At 33.0% G+C, this 20,894-nt stretch overlaps 1 protein-coding gene across 2 annotated transcripts in view; it reads left to right on the forward strand.

Annotated features, from left to right (window-relative positions):
* The window catches only part of LOC132695726 (uncharacterized), a 31,035-nt gene extending 10,258 nt beyond the window's left edge, over positions 1-20,777 (forward strand). Inside the window, exons 1-5 of one of the 2 annotated variants that reach the window (XM_060660174.1) lie at positions 10,305-10,489; positions 16,199-16,365; positions 17,170-17,306; positions 17,788-17,964; positions 18,049-20,777. In XM_060660174.1, the coding sequence (XP_060516157.1) occupies positions 10,439-10,489; positions 16,199-16,365; positions 17,170-17,306; positions 17,788-17,964; positions 18,049-18,164 (648 nt within the window). In that variant the 5' untranslated portion in view covers positions 10,305-10,438 and the 3' untranslated portion in view covers positions 18,165-20,777. Of the gene's footprint in view, positions 1-10,304; positions 10,490-16,198; positions 16,366-17,169; positions 17,307-17,787; positions 17,965-18,048 lie in introns of those variants that run through there. The other variant, XM_060660173.1, reaches the window with a different exon arrangement.
* The last annotated feature ends 117 nt before the right edge of the window (positions 20,778-20,894 follow it).

The following is a 20,894-nucleotide window of genomic DNA, read 5'->3' on the forward strand; positions in this document are numbered from 1 at the left end:
ATAATATAACTAACAATCTCATATAGACAGTCGTGTCTATCTTTGATTAAACATTTGATCAATGAAAATAGCATCAAAATAAATATTATTTGAAAAGTAATCTAATCTACCTGTCTAATTAAAGTTGTCTTTCTCTTAAAAAAATAGTACGTTTTAATTTTATTACATATCAGTAGTGGGATCTGGGGCTCTATTTTTTGTTTTGGTTGTTCTCCGTTTATTTTTTGCTCTACCAATGCTAGTGGTGGTGTAATGATGATCCGGGCATGAATAAGCTCCTCGATTTCAGTTAGATTTTTTGGAATAGATATCTACCAAAGACGCTGCGCGTTTACGATTCCGGGGCCTGGAGTTTATCTACTAAACGCTTTGCAGAATATGTTTCTGAAGGGTCGTATATAATCTCACTCTGAATCGGAGATGCGGATAGCAAGGAAATATGACCGCATTTCATATTTTGTATACTATTAAAGCTAACTTTACTGGCAACAACATCTAATGCCAAAAGGGTATAAAGAGGATTATACGAAAATAACGAGCGGTCCCTTCGTCGTCGTACGAATACTTTAAAGTGACGCTTTTCAAAAATGCCAAAGGCCTTTCGAAAAACGACCGCATTTTAACCACAAAACACCCACGTAATGGTACTTCCGGGAAACTTTGAATTCGTAACAGTTCTCAGTCGCTTAATTATCAAATTGCGCTTTCACGTTAACCAATTAATATTTTCGTTCTTCCGATCGCCAGCCGATGGTGCTTTATAGGCATAATTATAAATTTCCACATACATAACTGTGTTAAATCAATTAAGGGAACGAGTATCTGCACCCTGTTGTTATTTCGATTCAAATATTATAATTTCTCTGTGAATTGCGATCGACGTGTTCCCTCTGCTTTTCATCTACGATGCTGTTTCTAATTAAAACTTTGTAGGTAATATTCAGTGTCCAATTGGAAACTCAAGCAGACCAAGGTAGAGCCAAAGTATCTATGGCAACTATATCATTAAGATATTTTTGACGTAACTTTCTTTTTGATTTTAAATTAGAACGAAGTTTTCAAACAATAGTATTACATTTAAATTGGGTGGTAGCTTTTAGGTTTCATTTTTTATAAATAATGATAATAATAATAGTTTATATAGAGATTATTTAAAAGAAAAAAAGCTTCATTTAATTTTTCAAAGAAACTTGCACAGGCTACAAAACTTCTGGATTCCTGAAACAGTTTCTGTCAAACGTGTTGCATACTATACTTTTTCTACGACCGTTAGTTTTTGGGTACCTTTTCGCAAAACAACACGAATGCATTCACTGACATGACCGTCAGAATTGACAAACGTCAAGGCGTGGGAAATATCTCCGAAATCATCCGATTGCTCCCAAACCCGTGCGGTTAAATCCCGTAAATGGCCGCTTCTGAAGTAACTTTACCTGAATCTACTATATCGCTGACTACAAAAAGCTTATTTACGAATTTTTTGACATTTATTCTTTTCGTTAAAAGATTTCGATATACGTCATGGTGATTAGAGATCCGTATGTTGTGATTATTTATGGTGTGTAAATTTCATTTTCAATTTCATAAATATTTGAAATTGCTTCATGATGAATTAAAGTGCAATGCGATAAAATTATTAATATATTATAATTTTCCATTTTAAATTTGATTTATTTTGGTTAGTTCCGTTTGTGATCGATTAAAGTTTAAGGTACAACTAGGGTTGACATTGATTTAGTAAAACTAGTAAAATGCCAGAGATTGCAAAAATAAATTCGCAGATATTCAGGGCGCTTAGCATCAAAAAGCATGATTATGAAAAAAAAATCGCAATGAAGAACCGATTAAAATTTTTAACGTTAAAATAAGTTCAAAACCAAAACATCATTTAATTTTCCACATTTTATTGCCGAAATGAGAGATTAAAACTCCAAAACGCAGCACACAACAATGCTTTTATGTGGCATAAAAATATTAGTTGTATAGTCAAGTCTTAAAATTCTATGCTTTTCTTATGGCGATTTACTATCCTTGTTTTCACCTTTGGCCTTTTTTATGGTCGAGTGAATATTTTGACTTCGTTGAGTTAAAACAGATTACCACGCATTAACAAACACGGGAAATCTTTTTCTTTATTGATGGTCGATAAGTTGCACCGATTGGGGTAGATAATTACAAGGATAATTTGTAAACTTTGTAATTAATAAAATTGTCGTTACAGCCGGTCGTGGGCGAAACAAATTACGACGGATTAGACGAATTTGTGGACAATCCAGTACAGAACGTACGAACCTATCTTGAAAACCATTACGTAAACTTTCCACGTTCTCTTGCTTTAAATTGCTTGAAGGAAGTTAGTTCGTGCACCCGGTTCGTGTAAATGTATTGTGCGATTCGCACGTTGACACACGAAGTTGCAAATTTATTGACAGAGGAAACAATAAATGGAACCCATATACGTCTAGTACAGAACACCAGCAAACGCCATGATTGATTTTATTACGTCTGGTAGTTAGGTTCGATGCAGTCGAAGATTCCGTTGTATTTGGATTTACAACGTTGTATGATAAACAAAAGGGAAAAGGAATATATTATATATTGAAATTGCATTGGGGCATTTTTGTATTTGAAGCTGTTTAAGGAAAATGACATTTTTTTCAATTAATATTAATTACCTACTGATTCTTCATCCTTTGCTAACCTTTAGTAAGTGGAGTGAAAATGAGTCCCCTTTTTTTACATTTAAAACGATGAAATGTTTTGCGGTCAAAGTTGGAGTTGAAGTTGGGTTGTTTTCCCCCTAGGACTTTTTAATTTAAGTTAAAATAAGGGGCGTAAATTTAAACGGGTAAAGGTTTGCTCGAAGGAAACCCAACGATCATTTCCTCCGTCATTTTGGCGATTGCATCGGACAAGTTAGAAGAAAGGACGACGGTAGAGCTTGCGAGATAAAAAGTTGATTGGTTTGACCTCAATCAAAATAATAAATTCTACTTTCCGAATCGCGTCATGATAGGAGAATACTGCCGTTTTATTGTCATCAATTTTTACGACATTTCGCTTACAGAAAAATTGAAATCACTTATCCGACGTATTTGAGAAACTTGGCCTGATAACAAATTGTTCTCGTTCGTGCATTGTTTGGTTTAATTTTGGTTTCGCCAAGAAAGCGGGCCACGTTCATTTATCAAGTCTTAGAAACATTTATCGAAAGAAAATTCGCATCGCATCCAGTCATATCCGCCAATAAAATGGCGGGATTAGTAATAATAGCCATCTATACATACAGGAAAAGAAAATCTTCTGATTATCAGCCTATTTCCTTTATTGTTGCCTCGCCCCAAAAGGCTCCATTATATTGATAAAATTGTATGAAATGCGGCAGATTGCGTGGGACCTCAAAAGAAAGTTCGAGGGTTCAATGAAAAATATTACCAACTTTTCGATGGCAGCTTTGTACTAACCACGCTATATTCTTCATACTATAAATTATAACTTGAAGGATAAAAGGGTATTACGCTTCCAATTCAGCGCAGCCCTAACATACGCCTCGCACACGGAAAATCACTGTCTATCTATACAGGGTGTTTCGTAATTTGTTATGCACATTAAAAGTGTTAAGGTTCGTTTGGAATCAATATTTTCTCGAACTTATGTGTCAAAATATCAATTTTCTGATTATATTTATTAAAACAATTTTTTAATTTTTTTAATGCATTTAGATTTGCAAAAAAAAGTTTGAAAGTAAGCTCCGGTACCAATAAATTTGGCATAAACCTAAACATCTAAATTGAGTTAATATGCAAAACACTAGATTAAAAGATATTCTTAGTATCCCTTTTTCTTGCCGTTCCTTTCTTCTGCATATTTATATGCCTACCACCCTCAGACATATTTGGTTTTTCATTTAATGCACATGTAAAAATATTATTTTTCTTTTGGGTTAATAAACGCTTAATTATTATTATTATTTGTTTGCAGTTTTCCTATAGGTATCAACAGCCAACGCGTATCGCTATAATTCGTTATTGGATTCGGTTTTCTCATGCAGGAAATTTCCACAAATATTGTACCCCAAAACATGCATATAAATGTCCTTATTCGCCACGAATTGATATCCAAAAATATTAATTATAGTATTCCTTTCGACCTGGACTTCAACCCAAAATAAATTAAACCAATTTCCGGCACAATAAAAGCGACGACGGCATAATTCTGTTGCGAACTTTTGAACTCAAGGATTTTTTTTTAAATCAACAACAGAATAATCAGCTCTTGTATCGCATAACTCCTGTATTAACTTCCAAGAACGTATTCTTTTAGAAAATTCCTGAAAGCAACGGAAAATAATAATCTGTAGGTGTACAAAGCAACGGAGATTCTAAGAATATCTCTTTGAGCTTGGGCTTCGAACAAACAACGATTATTAAGAATGCACCCCTTAATTAAAAAAAAGAAACACGCACTCATAGGTTAGTAGCGGTGGCGGATATTACATGAATCAATTTATGAAATGGTGCAGAACGTATATATGACGTCACACATTGTGACGCAATTGTCAATATTTAGCGAACGCGTCCATTTTCTGGATTCACTCGACCGACAATTTTTGGTGGTTGCCGTTTGTGTGCAGAAGACAAAAGTATGTACGGGAACATGTAAAAATTATCCAATCGCGTCCCTCGACTAAAACGGTGAATGGAAAAATAAAGAATCCTATTTGATGTTTTGGCCAAATATTATAATATATATATGTAAGAATTACTGTATACTCTCGAAGCTTACATCCTAAATTGAGACTTTGCGAACGCAATGCATAATTGAGTATTTCAGAATAGGGAGAAGTAATAAGCTTCAAGTTTAACGGAAATTAGGATATATACAGATTCTCAATAATAAATAGAAAACGGCTTCTTTGTCGTCGAAGTAAATACACCTATCTTATCACCGATCAAATTTGGTCAAAGGAAATATGTTCCGTAGCCTAATGACAGCGAAATGTACCCGGATATTCAAGAGGGTCATTTAGGTCAACCAAACGAAAACCCGGCTTTTTAGATATTAGAGCATAATGTGTTAGTAAAATTGAGTTATTTAGAAGTCAATGGAACTAAACGATATTCGAAAAGACGTAATGTTCATATTCCTATTCCTGTTATAAAAACACGATTTTTGCATCTTTTTTTTTATGGGTGCAACTTTTCCAATTAAAAAAATGAAATGTAAGTATTGTATGTTGAGAAAAGAAAATATTTTAGCAAAATAAATTTATTAGGTGCTGGCAAGCAGATGCATTGTGTACCGATATTTATCTCTAGACAATTACAGTTTAAAAAATAATGTATTAATAAATATTTTTGAAATTAATTGATGTATTTATGAGCACAACCTTCTTTAAAAACCTTTTATTTAAACAATGTCACTCAAATAAAAACAAAATAAATAAACAAAGCACTTAAGGCAACATATAAAAATACAAAGTAAGTGTTGAAAATGCTTGTCTTCCGATATAATAAATGCATTTATACCTCTAAGTAGTTTCCGTTTTGGCGCAGGTAGACATGCGTATATGACATTCCTGCATTCATTGTACTGAACTATTAAATGATTAGATCGTAAATATTTTATTTGAAATAAAGAAACGCCTTAAGAATTTAAAGCAACGCACAACATTTTTTTATCTTGTTTTTCTTATTCGGAAACAGTAAGAATTATGAAGAAAATGCAGTAGACAAAAATGTTTCTAAATAAAAAACATTATGTTTTTTGTCACTGCATAAGTTTTTCCTCAAATTTGGTTAAGAAGAATGATAGGGGTAGTCCAATTCAATCGTCCCAATCTTATTGAAAAACAAAAATAGAAAAATATGCAGGAAATAAATTTGTATAATGATGACATTTTTGTAATATTTTATTGTTCTATTTTCGCTTTTAAGGTAAAAAATATAGACATTATTTGTGCGTGATATCTCCCTAATGATTTGCTTTTGCCACAATATTCATTTAACAAATTTAAACAAAGAATCACCCCCTTAATTTTATGCATTTGTTTTGCAACGTCGTGTATAATATAAATTATTGTGGATTTGAGTGTTTCATAGAAGCGCAATTTTGGTTAGTGCCTTTTATCATATTCTGGTGAGCCCTGACAGAAGAAGAAATGCTAGAAAATTGTAGGTGAAGCGTGAGACATACGTGGTAAAGAATTGCTTTTAAAATTGTTTGAGAAAGCCATTTGAAATCACAGTAAAGCTTTACTTCTTTGCGTACTGAAATACTTAATATATCAATGAGGTGGGGCTGTTCATAAAATAGTAAATAACAGATAAAGCTCAACAGAAGTTATTGGCGCAGCATTCAAAGTACGAAAAGCAAATATAATGATAACTACTCCGCTACATCGTGCAATTTGGTTAAACACTTTAGATCGCACGAAATGCAGACAGAATTAAAGCGTGGAAAAAATAAAAAACGGCGTAAGTTTCAGTTTAAGGTAATAAAATTTTTAAAACATTTTAAACAGAAGTTGATGCTTTAATACGATCATGGCGGTTACAGAGTTACAAAATCGTTTTTAACGGCACTGCTAGTAATTTAAAGCGACTTTTTCTTGGGAAAAATTGAAGTTTATAATTGGATTTGTTACGTAGCCTAGTGCAAATTAAAGAGTTCGCTTTATTATTCCGGTATAATTAAAAGAAGTTTATTCTGAAACTACCCCCGCTATATTTTATACTCTACGTCGATTTAAAAATTAACCAAATCGATACTGATTGAATCAGATGACAGGCTGAATTAGTTATTGGAAAAGTTAAAGAAACAAGTCCGATACTTAATAATGGTAATTTTATGCAGTTCATTTAACTTCAGAATATTCCGCCATAAAAAAACAATTTTATTGTTTTCCTGGTATAAAATAAAGGATTTACTGCCCTTACCCTTTGACGTTTTAACCGCCGTTCGTGACCACAACGGTGTATATATTCCTGCAAGGTACATAACAATTATTCATTTTTTACATTATTGCCTTAAGTAGTAACCGGGATCATGGCATTAGAAAAACTTGATTTTCTTTCCAATGGAAGGAAGGAAAGATTTTTAAACGATAATGAATTATTACGTGCGGAAACAAACCAATTGTAACTGCAATTCGTATTCCTGTTCAAACACACATACCATGTTTGTCTATAGGAGTGCCCTTTGTTATAAATGCGTAGTTTTGCAGCTGTTAAGCGGGTTGCGTTAACATAAGGCCCTGGAATGGACAGAATAATAACTTACAATTGTCGGGTGCACAGTTTTGCCGGTGAGTTCTGTTTACAAAAACTTTCTAATAGAAATGTGGAATTACGCAATAATTATTAAACTGAAGCATTAGAAATTATCTATCGCCAACAATAATTATTAAGAAGCGTTGCTTTTTTTTTCTATCAAACGCCAACAACCATAAAACGAATTGAAAACGCATTTTCATGCCGCGCTTTCTTATCGTATCCATCATCAATTTTCTATATCATTCGCATTTTATTGCTCTGGCTTCCCCCCTTTTAATGTTTTGCGTAGGTTTTTTTTTCTTGCTCCTCTTCGGTTCATTTTCCCGCCCCTTTTTCAAAAACCCCCCTAGGTAGATAACTCCCCCCCCCACACAATGTTGCGTTTATTGGTATAGTGTCCGATGTTGTTATTTTAAAACTTTACTAATAAATTTACGTATAAGCCCGGCGTCGGAAGTCGGGAAGTTCAAAATCGCAAGAAGTATAGCGCGAAGTTTAAATTAGAAACTTAATTTGATGCCTAATTAAATGTTCAAAAATTCAAACCCTCGGCAATGGCGGCACCCTTCGAATTTATATTAGATGCGTGACATATTAATTATACACGTTCGGAAGTCATTTACGAATTCGTTTTTAGCGGCGAGTATTAAATGATGATTTTTGAAAGATTTCTCCAAGACACTGGCGGAGAGGGAGAGCATTAAAGTTATAAATGTAACCATTAGTTAATTTAAAAAATAGGTCTATTTGCTTCGGTCTGTTTCCTATTCCTTTAAATGTTGTGACTCATTCGAGTTGATGTAATTACCGCCCAAGATTTTTCTCCTATCTTGCCTGGCTATAGGTGCTACGCGAAAAATTTAAAAAATAAAGTTAATTTAAATTTAACAACCTTAACATAAAATACATTTAATTTATATTGAAAATTTGATTTTTTTCAAAACTATTTCGGATTAGAGTTTCCTATAAATAAAAATGAAAAATTATTCAAACCCAATTAAATGTATCCAGCATGAATGAGTAAATCATGCGATATGGATAGATCCATAGATTTTTGCTATAAATTTAATAATCATTGCTAGTATCGAATAAATAACATACCCGGTGGGACGCGAAACGTGTTTTAATTTTACGAGTCGATTAATTTAGTTGATGGCCACCATTTCGGTATTTTACATTGTTACGATGACAGTGGCAATTAAACCAGGTGGGAAAAACAGAGGCATTATGGACCAATCAGACACAACACATAATCTCGCCAAAGAAATTACGAGAGTTGACTATGGGCCGCCATAATGCTGTTTTTTTTTTTGTTGTTCGGCTTCTAACGAACGCGGTGTCTTTTTTCGATTGAAATTGGACGAATCAGGAAAAATTGTTTTACTTTCCGTCGCCATAAATAGCTTCCTAATCAGTCGGGCAATTTTTGTATGCCTTTAGGTTGTTTCGTCTCTATGTGCGCACGTGTATTAATTGGATTTGTTTTGCTAATTCGTTCCAGTACAAGACTCAATTGCTGTCGTTAGTTCGTTACTGGTGGAGATGTAATTCGCTCTCACTATTAACCTAAATTGCTCTTTCGCTGTATTGCCCTAGATATTTATTTTTTTGGAAAAATATACTTAATTACCATATCTACAAGCCGAGTCGTGTTTGATTAAAAAAATATACCCGCTAAGTCTTAGAAAAAGGAAAAGACATTCAAGAATTTGTCATAGTTAACGTTATTGTTAATAACAATAGTAATAAATACAGATTAATACAGGTTTTTTATATCCAAAACGTAATATGAAAATACCAATAAACACAGCAAATGAACCATAGTAGAACCAATTTTAAGTAACTTTCTTTGGAATAGTGAGAGATAGAAAGACATCGGAGCTCCGTGTACACTATACAGACTATAGTCCTGCAGGAACTGTTCCAGACATTTTTTAAAGGTTGTCAGATGTTGCGAAGTCTTTATTTACATGCTGCTGAACTAAAATTGTCTGGACTATTTTTCCTAATGTTAACTCTATTACAAAGGTAATTTCGACACGAAAATTCGCAAATTTAAACCAGCACTTCCAAAAGTATTGTGTTACATTTTCACATTGAAATTTCCAATAAAATTTTCCATATTTTACTATTTATATAGTTAATGAAATTAATTAGTCTCCAACAATTAATTCGTCACCGAGTTCATTAATAAGCGTAATTTTTAATGTTAAATTAAATGATAATACTAAATAAAAAATGTCCGATGCGGGGTCATTTGCGTCCCTTCGAAGGAATTGCTAAAGAAGTAATAAACATAAATAATAAAATTCTATTAATTATTTATTTAAAAAATTATCATAATCAACTATTATCACATTCCCAAAAACTCATAAAAGGTATGACAGAACCATCTTTAAACCCTTTCATTGTAAATTTTTATAGGCATGACAACTGCGCTTTTGGTCTCAATTACCAATTTATGACTAAATATTTTCGCATCAAAATTAGGACTTCACATATATGAACATTTTGAAGTGGCTCATAGGTATTATTATTATTAGTTTTAACATTCAAAAAACACTCATGTTGTGAAACAAGAAAAATAATGAGGTTTAGGAAACATTGCTATGGTTCAAGTATGAATGAAATAAGCAAAGTAATATAGACGTAAAGGATGTTAGAAACAAATTGTTTTCATCTCCACATCAGTTGGAACGGGTAGAAAATTTTTGAAAAGTATGACAAGAATTATTGGTGGATGTGAGAAATGCGACACATTAGTGGCTAATGATTTTAATTTTATATTTTTCGTAATAAATGAGCAACCAAAAATATTATAGTGGGTGAATTAGTTGCAGTTCTTGTTTAAATGTTACATTACTTGCGATTTTTTTAGAGTGATCGTTTAACCGGTCTCGTCTACTGAAGAAGTAGCAAAACGCGTGTCAGCTGCGTTTGTTACTCTGCAATATAGCGTATATATTTTCACCTTGCCCTTCTTGCAGTGCGCGTAGCATTCAATGCCAGAGCCGGTAAATTCTCTTTCAGTGTGTTCAATCAACTCGCGGCGTCCTCCGTAAGCGGGTTCGCGTTCAAACGCTCCAAGTCGCGTTACTTACGTCTTCTGTTCAACTTGAACTGGCTCTATAACCTATAGAGCTCCCGGTGGTGTTTCGGCCGGAATGCTGCATCACCATCCTCAGGATCGGGAACGAAAAAAGAGTCTCAATTCGGTAGGTCGTCGCAGAAGAAATTAAAGATATTTTCTTTGTGTTTAAAAAATACATTCATTTCTATTTGTTACTGTCCAATTTCCAAGTACAGATAATTTTAAATCTGTCTACCTTAAAAACGAGGTGTGCTCGCTGCATGTTTACTAAGTCAACTTAACGCACGTTTTAAAAGTGAAATTAAAAGAAAAACTGAATCATTCGGGTTGAATATTTCAAGTCGAATTTGGAAATGAGTTTAAAAGGTTTGGCAGTTATTCTCGGGAAGGTTTGAAATAAAAATAAACAATCTTACTAATTATTTTTCATTTCCAAAATCTGATTAAAGTGGTGAATAAATAGTACCAACAGTAGTACTAATGCATAAGCAGGGGGCTTGTAACGAATTAAACGAGGTTTATTGTTTAGCAGAGCACCAGTTTTGCCAATAATTATTGGCTAATAATACAACTTTGCTCGACAAACTGCACAATGGGAGTCGAATAAAACCACAAAACCAGTTGCAAAACAAACAATTTCGGCAAACTAACCGCAGGTAACACCAACATTAATTATTCTAGTATCAACGCCCGTAGAAATCGTTAAATGAATTCTAACGCGGTCTGCAGACGTTTTTAGATTGTCTAGAATAAATTATAGCCTTTTTTTTACTAAGCTAATTCTTTTTCGATCCCTAGTTTCCTAGCACTCCAGTTCTCCAATGCGAACACAATAATATCATTATTAAATGCAATAAGTCATAAAGATATTATTCTTTATTATATAGTATAATTAGCTAGAATTGCTCCGGTCAATCTTAAATAATAAATAAAAAAAAATAAATCTCATGGATCGAAGATTGGTAGGTTTAAAATTTAATGATGTTCCCTATAATCATCTAAAAATTTTAATTCCAGTTGGAATAGTAATAGTTATAGTAGCAGAAGTAATATACGATCGTGTGCCAACATATGTGCCAATATATAATGGACTCAACAATTCAATTACAATTATAGCATAAATTATTCCCAAAGTTTCAAAGGCTTGCTTTTTATTTGTTTCTTGAAAAATAATATGGGAAATTATTCCGAATCCTTTAAGAAATAGAATCAAAATAGATGTTGGTATAAGATTGGATCTCGTCCCCCAGATATTTTAAACAATCACCCATTTTTCTGGGTTAGGTTACCACAATCCCAATGCAGGTGTTAAACCATCTACCTGTTAAAAAGTTCGAATAGAACGTAAGATATTTTGGTCAATAATACATTTTACAAACACAAATAAAAATATTACAGATAAAAATATTTAAAAAATTTGTATCTTATATTTGTATTTTTTCCGTTATCTTTAAGCTTAAACTAGGTGCAATGCAATTTTGTCGTCAGAAAGCGACAGCAAATGTAACCTTTCTGTGCATGCCTTAAGAAACTCCCCGTTATGGTTTTAATATTGCTAATTTATTCAAGTTCTTATAATAAATACGCTCGGCGGAACATGCAAATTTTATACCCCCAAGTTTCTTTTAACCCTGTTTTAATACGAAATAGCCTGTTTTAAACAGTATATTCATAATAATTGGGCAGCGATAATAATACGTTGCCGTATGGGATTCAAATACGGATTGTGTCACTTTTGAATACGTACGGATTATTTTAATGGCAAATGGAAATTAAACTTAATTATAATAATATATTGATTGGTCCGGTGAAATGTTACAGTCAAACTTGTATTTCGACTTACTAAAAATAAACATTTTTCTGATATTCCTCAAGCTTTATTCTGCACCCTTAATTTGGCGACTTCAACTCACCGGTCGTTAAACATCGTTACAACCAAATTACTTTTGCCTGTTTTATTATTCATATCAATAAGTCGATTCGTTGAAGTTTCACGTGGACTACTCTTCGACAAAAAAAAATATGTACCTTCGACGCGTTGGCATTTTGAAGTTTGCGGTTTAAAATTCAGGGCAAATTCTGCAATAAAAGGGGACGGGAACTCTGTAACTCTATATGGACTTTTAATGGATTTGTTTTCCGCGTTCTCAACTTTTTTGGTAGATCATTTTTTGACGAAAACATTCGTTTTATGTGGATTTATGTCGACGGGCGCGCGACTTGTTATTGTATCATCGAAGAAACCTTTAAAAATTTCGAAGCTGGTTTATTTTTATTTTTAAATTGCAGCGATAAAATATAAACGGCTAAATATAAAAAATAATGTAGGACGTATTTAGTAAATGACCTTTAAAAACCGGGAAAGTGATTTTCCGGATACAAGGTGTTAACGCTTCGGACTGTATTTTGGAACTTTTTACAGAAATAACGTTTGTTTCACCAAAAACCGGTAGTATTTACCATTGTTTATGGAAAATTAGAACGCAAACCCAAATAACCTTTAAAGGAGTAACTTCAAAACAACAACAACATTACAATACAATATGGTTGTTTGTTATTATAATTGTAGCATCATGGGAAAGTACAAAACTTGTTTTAAACGTACAAACAATTTGAAACTCTATGTAATAAATATTATAACAGAAAACTCTCCAACTGTTGGAGAAATATATATTTTATTAGAATAATTAATTATTACAGTGTTGTTGAATTCTTACTTTGTTGTTATTGTGATATTTACGAAAACATAATTTCAAAACGAAGCTGACAAAATCTTTAGATTGATGTGGTAAACTTTGTAACAACGAATTTGGGTGGCTGCAATATAATTGAACTAAATTAACTTCTGCATTGCTCTTGGCACTATACGTGCAATAATTTTCATCGATGGTTACTATATTTGCAAACGTTTTTGTCACTTTTTTACCGTGTATAAATGCAAAGTTCGTTGCTGAAAATCCCTCCCCGCCATCCTGTAACGCGCAAAAGTCGTCAGTCATCGAGCCTTTTATCCGGAACATCGAAAAACGCGATAAAGAAGAAAACGTGTTCTCATTAAATAATTTAAATTTTAACATGGATGGAATATTCGAATAGTAATAGAGCAATCCAAATACTGGGATTCGATTCGTTTATAACGAAAGGTTTAAACGCGTCGGACAGGTTGATTTAATCTCGCTTCAAATGTTTTAAATTAATTGTTCGATTAGACCGTCGGAAGTCCGACTTTAGGTAGTTTACTCAGGCAAGTGAAACGGGCTAATATATGGATGCTAGGGTCCCTTAAAGTTTCTTCCAAGATCAAAAAGACGTTTATCTCGCTTGTTCAGATACAAATTCCGGATTAAATAAAGGAAATTCGGGACGGATAACGTAGATGTTTATTGAGTTGTTTATTTATTTAAAAACCGTAGTTTTCCAATACTGTACCTTCTTAACGATGTTCAACTCTTCTTGATTACAAATAAAGTATGATTTCTAAATTAATTAAATGAGCATCAACGATAAGGCAAACTTCGTTAAATTGGTTTAAAGTCAATGAAGTTTAACTAAGCCAGAAAAAAGAACTTTTTTAATACCATTAAACAAAATAGTACTTACTTATCTGATGTAATAAAAAATGCTAGTTGATTCATAAGGAACACACATGAAACAAAAAATAACAAATAAAAACAATATTCTTCAAGAACCCATAAAACAATATCATGAATAAACCATAGAATCACCAACCAAGTCTACTAACAACGCTCCAGTGGACACACAATATGCTGCAATACCAGAAAACGATTCTTCATGCAGTGCTAGTGACCTAGTACCCTTATACCTTTCATTACATCAATAACCTAAGCAATTACCAATTTTTGCTGGGTTACTTCTCTGCAATCCTTGTCCAGAGGAGTCCAAACATCTGTTAAAGCCGAAATAAAATGAAAAATATAATATATAATTTACAAATAAAAATATATTTGGGTGAGTGCTGTATGGGGCTCTGTTATTTTGTTTGTTTATTTGTTTGTATGAATTAGTGAAATTTTATCTTCACTTTTCTTGTTTTTTTTATAGCTTATAAAAAACTAACTAAATAAAGGTCTATCTTTCTATCTATCTAGCTATCGATCTATCTATCCATATATTTAGCTATCTATCTAAAATGATGTTTATATGACGGTGTGCCTTTGACGATTGGGGCCGAAGTGCCTTTATTCCCCCATTTAAAAACCTTCGATAAAATATTTTCTCCGATGGTCCTTATTGAAACGAATGAAAAAGTCGATATGTCTGAGGCTGCCTTGATACAGCCCACCATTTCCTAATGAGAATGTGAAATCATATCGAGAAAAGTTATTTCCGGTCTAATTTGATTCCACTCACGTGGTATAATGGAATTTAAAATCAAAGAAAATAAAAAAAGAATCCCCTCGTTATCAGATAACTATAGGGATGGAGATTCATTTTAAATACTTTTACTATTTGAATTTGAATTTAAATATTTGCTTTTATTCCGTGCGGATTGAGTTTCTTGTACGCATATTTTTCGCTTTCATTTTGTGCTAAAACCCAATGTAGATAAGAGAAGTCCTGGTATAACGCCCTAGGGTTTATTTTAAATAAATCTAAATACAAAACACTTTGATTCTGGAAGTAAGAATCCACTGAAAATGTAATTCCATTCTCGCAGCTAGAAACTAACTACCCACACAAAAGATTAACATTTAAAAGTTTCGGCCAAACTGTATGCGCTGTGGAAATAACTTTTCCCTTTTGAATAACTTGGTGAACGTTTTCAATAACACGGGCGTTCTGATGTGAAGTTGGGAAACAAAACCGCCGAAAACGTTAATTTCCCAAGGCCAATATAATATAAAACAAAAAATAAATATTATTAATTAAGTAATTAAATAATAAAGTTTGTCTTTTAAGGTTCCACCAGGATCATATTCCTCAACCGAGAGGTGAACCGCAGAAGAATTCTTATTTACAGTATTACCCCTAGGTCGAAACTATGAAAATATGAAGTGAAACGGATGTCACTGCAATTTATGGACAAATTTTCGTTAAAAAATTGAACATTTTACGTCCAATCGAATAATCGCTTTGCATTATTTTATATACTTTGGCACAATATATCGTCGAGAGTTACAGTGCATACATTTTTGGGAACACAATTTATTTTCCAGTTCCGCTAAAAATTGAGTTGTTGCACATCCAATATTTCCAAACACACGCTTGAATTATTTTTCGTTTTTCTGTTTTTAGTCACGGATAATTTATTCCCACTTAATGGAAGCGACAAACTACGTTTCGTGGCTGAAAATAACATAAATGCATAAGCAAAAGAACGTCAAATTAATTTTAATTAGGGTGCAAAGTAATAGCCTTTTAACTTATGTGCGAAGTTGTTTATATTTGCAATTCGCCGTACCCCTCTTACCTACGCAAACATTTTAGCCATTGCCGTAGAATTTTCATTTCGAAGGTGCCCAAACGGCAAATTAATCAGTTTCCGAATAAAACATGCCCAACATTTTTAATTAAACTTTGAGTCGATTCGGTTGGTCTTGGTCTAATTTTCATACCTTTGCTGTATTGAAATTCGTTCGTAGATCTTGTTTTATTTTTCTGCCCGTAAGGTTCGTATCGTATTCACAATATTTATAGAAATCCCCCCAAATTTACATTTTAAGACTTTTCAATTGTGTTAATTTTGTTATTGTCATTGAATAGTTTAAAAATATATATATACTTTACTACGATTACGCCTCAGTTCTGCAAGCATTTGTTTGCTAGATTCGATGTACGTTAGACGGTGGATCTACATAGTTTTTATTTCCAGCTTGTCCTGGATATAAATGCCCAAATAGCTCTATTCAGGGACCTGCTCATCGGTATTGGCCAATCTAGAGACTGTCCGGAACACAGGGAAAGAATCCGAAAGCTAAGAAGAAATTGTGTCGACGCATGTAAACATACCAGTCAACTTATATTACCCCACATTAGAAGGTAAAACTTCCATTTGGCAGCCCATATAAATGTCCTTAATGTTACTATATTATTTAGAAAGTTTTCCTTGACACTATTTTCTGTTAAGTGAAATACAGTTTCATGAAAGTTCTCATAGCGGTTCATAACGTATTTTTAAAATTCCGATAGCGTTTAAACTCTTCCTGATTCACTTGTTTTCGCTAGAGCATCTACCGCCTACATAAATGAAAATATCTTTTTGTAGAAATTTATATTATTCTCAACTCTAACGTAACGGATGATGACTTGTGATTTTTTGTGAAATATAATACAATTCAATATCGTTAACGCAAATATATTTATCGACGACTTAACGACCTGGGATGTCTCGGCGTCTAATTTGTAAAGAAATATAAATTATGAGTTTTTAGGGGGAGAAGATTTTGAACAAGAAAAAAATCGCATTTAACGTTGTAGCTATGATAAATTAGCGCCACTCGGATTGCTCACATTTTTGATAATGGAATAATTTAGTTCCTTGTGTACTCTATATTGCTTACCTTTCGCGTCTTGTTTCGTTTTATGGCTCTCAGAGTGCGACTTTGTTTGAAAAATCCCACCTAATTAGTGTAAAATGTCGTAGTTGTCCTGGAGTACGAGTGACGTAGTTGTTTCTTCTTCGACCCTTGCCCTGGCAGCATTAAGATGTCTTGTTAAAAATCTCATTAGTAGAAGTAACTTTACAACAGTAGGACACTCATCGTTATACTCGTCACCATACGCAATGCAAAAACGACTTAAGTCTATAAGCGTAACGTTATTATTGTTGATTCCTTATTTCAGTGCCGTCGAAGAGGGAATACCAGCCGATAATCAAAATCTTGTGATGTTATATTTCATGGCGCAACTGTTTCATCGGGAGCTGTGCAAGTCCCATCGATTGGTACAAATTATACCCATGGATATGTCAGGATATTACGGTAATTTGTTGTTCGTCGTGCTTATTAGGACATTTATTGGCCAATCATCGTTAATAGCTTGAAACAAAGAGGGGTATAACATTGTAATGGATGGAGTAAACACACCATGATAAAACCAATTTAACGGTTTTGATGAAAACGCAAGCAGTCCCCGGCTGGCAAACGATAACCAATTGTATCAGATGTCCGTTTCGGAACTAAAATTTCTAAGAATGTCGTAATTTTATTAACAGCATAAACTTCTTCAAAAATTGAACTGAGGTGGCTTTTACTTGATGAAAATCCATTTATCAAAATAAATAAGAACTAAAAGTATCAAATGATAAAGACACGGTGTTGTCGAAACAATTATCATGTCAAAATATATAATTTCTTGAAAATCTGAAAATTTTAGTTCTTATTTATTTTGATAAATTTTTTCATCAAATTGTCAAAATTAATAATTGCTTCGTTCTTATTAAGTAATCGTTCTCAATTTCAGATAACAGAGCTGGTCCTTCAAATTTAGGTAACGTTATCAGCCAAATTTTGCTCTGTAAGCAGATAACGCCGGACTTCAACCAAGAGGAACTCTGTAGCATTATAAAAGATTCGCAAGAAATCGCTAATATCTTGAAGGAAATGGGAGAGTACATGCCTAAGCAAGAAAACAATTTAGGTAAATATTTTGCTTTGTTTATCCTAGCTCGCAATTTTCAGCATCCGTCCAAACAAAATAAACTTATTTTATTTATGTTTTCAGAGAAATCGTCGGCGTTAAATGAAGATGTTGGGAATCAGTGGACCAAAAAACGTAGAAATTCTTTATACAAACACATGGGCCTACTATGTTGCACCGGCCGACCGAATTACCTATGACAAAAACAAAAGCCACCTATAATAAAACAGATGAAAAACAAGTGCGTTAGGAATGAAATATCAGAAACTGACTCGGAATCGTTTTAAAAAAAGGCCATTTCGGGGTTCTGAATAGTCAATATGTCACAAAATATGGGTCCACTTGGCTAGATGTTGAATCAAATAAATATAGGGTTAATTATTATAATATTTTGGTTCTATATAGCTGACTATTTTCATTTTGCCAAATTTTTAGGTGAGTAAGTGTACATCAGAATGATGGAAATATTGTCGTATTTTTTCAAATTTTTAATTAAGAAGAACTGCCATCCTTTGAAGTATCCAAATGCATTATGATTTTCGGTTTCTCGATATTTCCTGAAAACTCGTTTGACTGGTATTATTTTTTTTATAGCGATTTAACCGAATTATTAAAAAATATTAGTAATAATTTTATGTATCGTCCTGTATGACAGGGTTGCACATGTTTAGTAGGCGCGCGTGAGCTCAGGTGGTAATAAATAATGCCTATATGAAATGTGGCACTGCAGTGGTTCGCACAATGCGTATTTTTTTTGTCGACCTTGAACACTTGTATTAATTAAATTGTCGCGTAAAAAATCATGCTTTCATATTCAAAGTCGCGCGTTGAGCATGGACTTTAACCAAAAATGATCTAAAAAATATTGCCGTCGCCATACAACTCTGCATTTTCTCAGAGTATTATACAGAATTTCTGCAAACGGGGATCCAAAGTTATGGTGCCTAATGTTAGCCTATAATTTATAATTGTAGCGAATTTTTCTAATAAGTATTTATTAAATTGGGCCTAGTTTAAAGCGAATTTGGGTATTCATGAGGGCTCGTAGTTGAAGAATAGCAGGTCCCGTATTGTTTCGTCTATGTGTATTACCATAAACAAAACCATCTAGCCAAATATTACCGACACCCCCTATAGAAAATTGATGCTATTAAAAATATTTATATAAAATGGTGTCAAATTATTTCAGTTTCTTATAACACTCGTTCTTAGTGGTTGTGATGTTTGGATTTTGTTAGCTGCTCAATTAATATAACGTATTTAAGTAATTTTATAATTCTGTTTCGTATTAAATTACTTTTAGCAGAGCGTATCAAAAGATAAACGGAGTAGGCATTTTCAACTCCTATGATTGCATTTTTTGATGTAGCTCTCCCTATTAATATTATCCAAAGTCCAAAATATGTTATTCGTTTTGGTGTAAGGGACGTCCTTTCGATATAAAATCGAACAAGACGGGGTATAACCGCAGACTCATAATCGACAATTGTCGGACTACAAGCTTTTGCAAAAAACGATAAACATGTTATTTTTTAACACTCATCATACCTTTTTGATATATATTATTATTAATATTTACACCAATTTGCGGTTTTTATGAATTGTTTGGCATGAGCAGCTTACTATTCTATTCAGCTATTCTAAATCCGAGTTTAACCAGACTGGATTTCAATTTTAGTAATAGGAAAAAGCATTTAGTGTTTATGCAGCTGAAATTTAAGAACACTTTTTTTAAAATAAAATGCCGTTTTCATTTTAGCATTGCTTTTAAAACTTAAAAGTGTGCTAATTGACGTATATCCTTGCATTATTAACAAGAAAAATAATAAAAGTGGAGTATTTTCAATAGCAATTCGGTGGATCGAATCGATAATAAGGCCGTCGACTTTTTTTTATCGATTAACATTAAAGCTATTGTTTTTCTTATCGGATTGGTTGAGTAGTTGCCGTCTCGTAGTGACCTCCCTTATGAAAAACGCACGGTATAACCCGACGAACGCGAGATACTTTTCAAAAGCAAAGGTTAGTTTGATAAACAGACCTTAAGAAAAACAACTCAAGGAGCAAAATACGGGATATGCCATTAATATTTCGGTCCATATTTCATAAAGTGGGAATCGTGCCAATTTATTTTGCTATACGATAACGCATCGGCATATTCTGTATTTATACATTCCGTTCGAGAAATCGATCTATAAATTAAGATATTGTTATATATTTTCGACTATAAGAAGCGCCGACTTTTCAAAACCGATCTGGTCACAATAATATTAATCTAGTTGTAACGTCTAGTCTGTTTATAAATATATGTATATTACTAGAAAAAAAAAACGTTTTATTTGAGGAGAGTGAAAATATTTCGGCTCACGGTAATTGACGGCTACAATTTTTTTTTCAATTGTACAAATTATCTTGGGAATATTTTCGATCGCTCCTCAAATTGTATTAGGTACTCTAGAATCTGTGATATTTATATAGTACGTAGTTGGGCAATTGAAAAATATACTAAATAAGTGTGCGCGATGTTGGTTCAACTTAGCCGTAGCTATGTGCTTATATATACATGGATTTCGTTTAATTTTAAAATTTGCCCGACTATGTAAACGTGAAAACAAGAATTCCGTCAATTTGTTGTACATTAAATTGGATTTTTTTAAACTCGGTGATTTTATATAGTTCCGTATGCCTCGATGGTTTAAATAATTGTAATCACCGCGTATTACAAAGCACAATTTAATCAAAAATTTTGATTCATAGTTCTGCACCAATTATATAGTCTTCGTTTATCCAATACGATATCAAAATAAAATAATTATGAGCATAAAATTATTGTTTTTATTGTAATACCCCTACCCCCTAAGTATCGCTACATTAGCCAAGCAATTTTATTGGGGTGATGAGATTATTGCCTCAGCCAGATTAATTTTTAT

This window comes from Cylas formicarius, unplaced genomic scaffold (assembly GCF_029955315.1).
Source record: "Cylas formicarius isolate icCylForm1 unplaced genomic scaffold, icCylForm1.1 PGA_scaffold_12__32_contigs__length_19106922, whole genome shotgun sequence".
NCBI classification, from domain to species: Eukaryota; Metazoa; Arthropoda; class Insecta; order Coleoptera; family Brentidae; genus Cylas; species Cylas formicarius.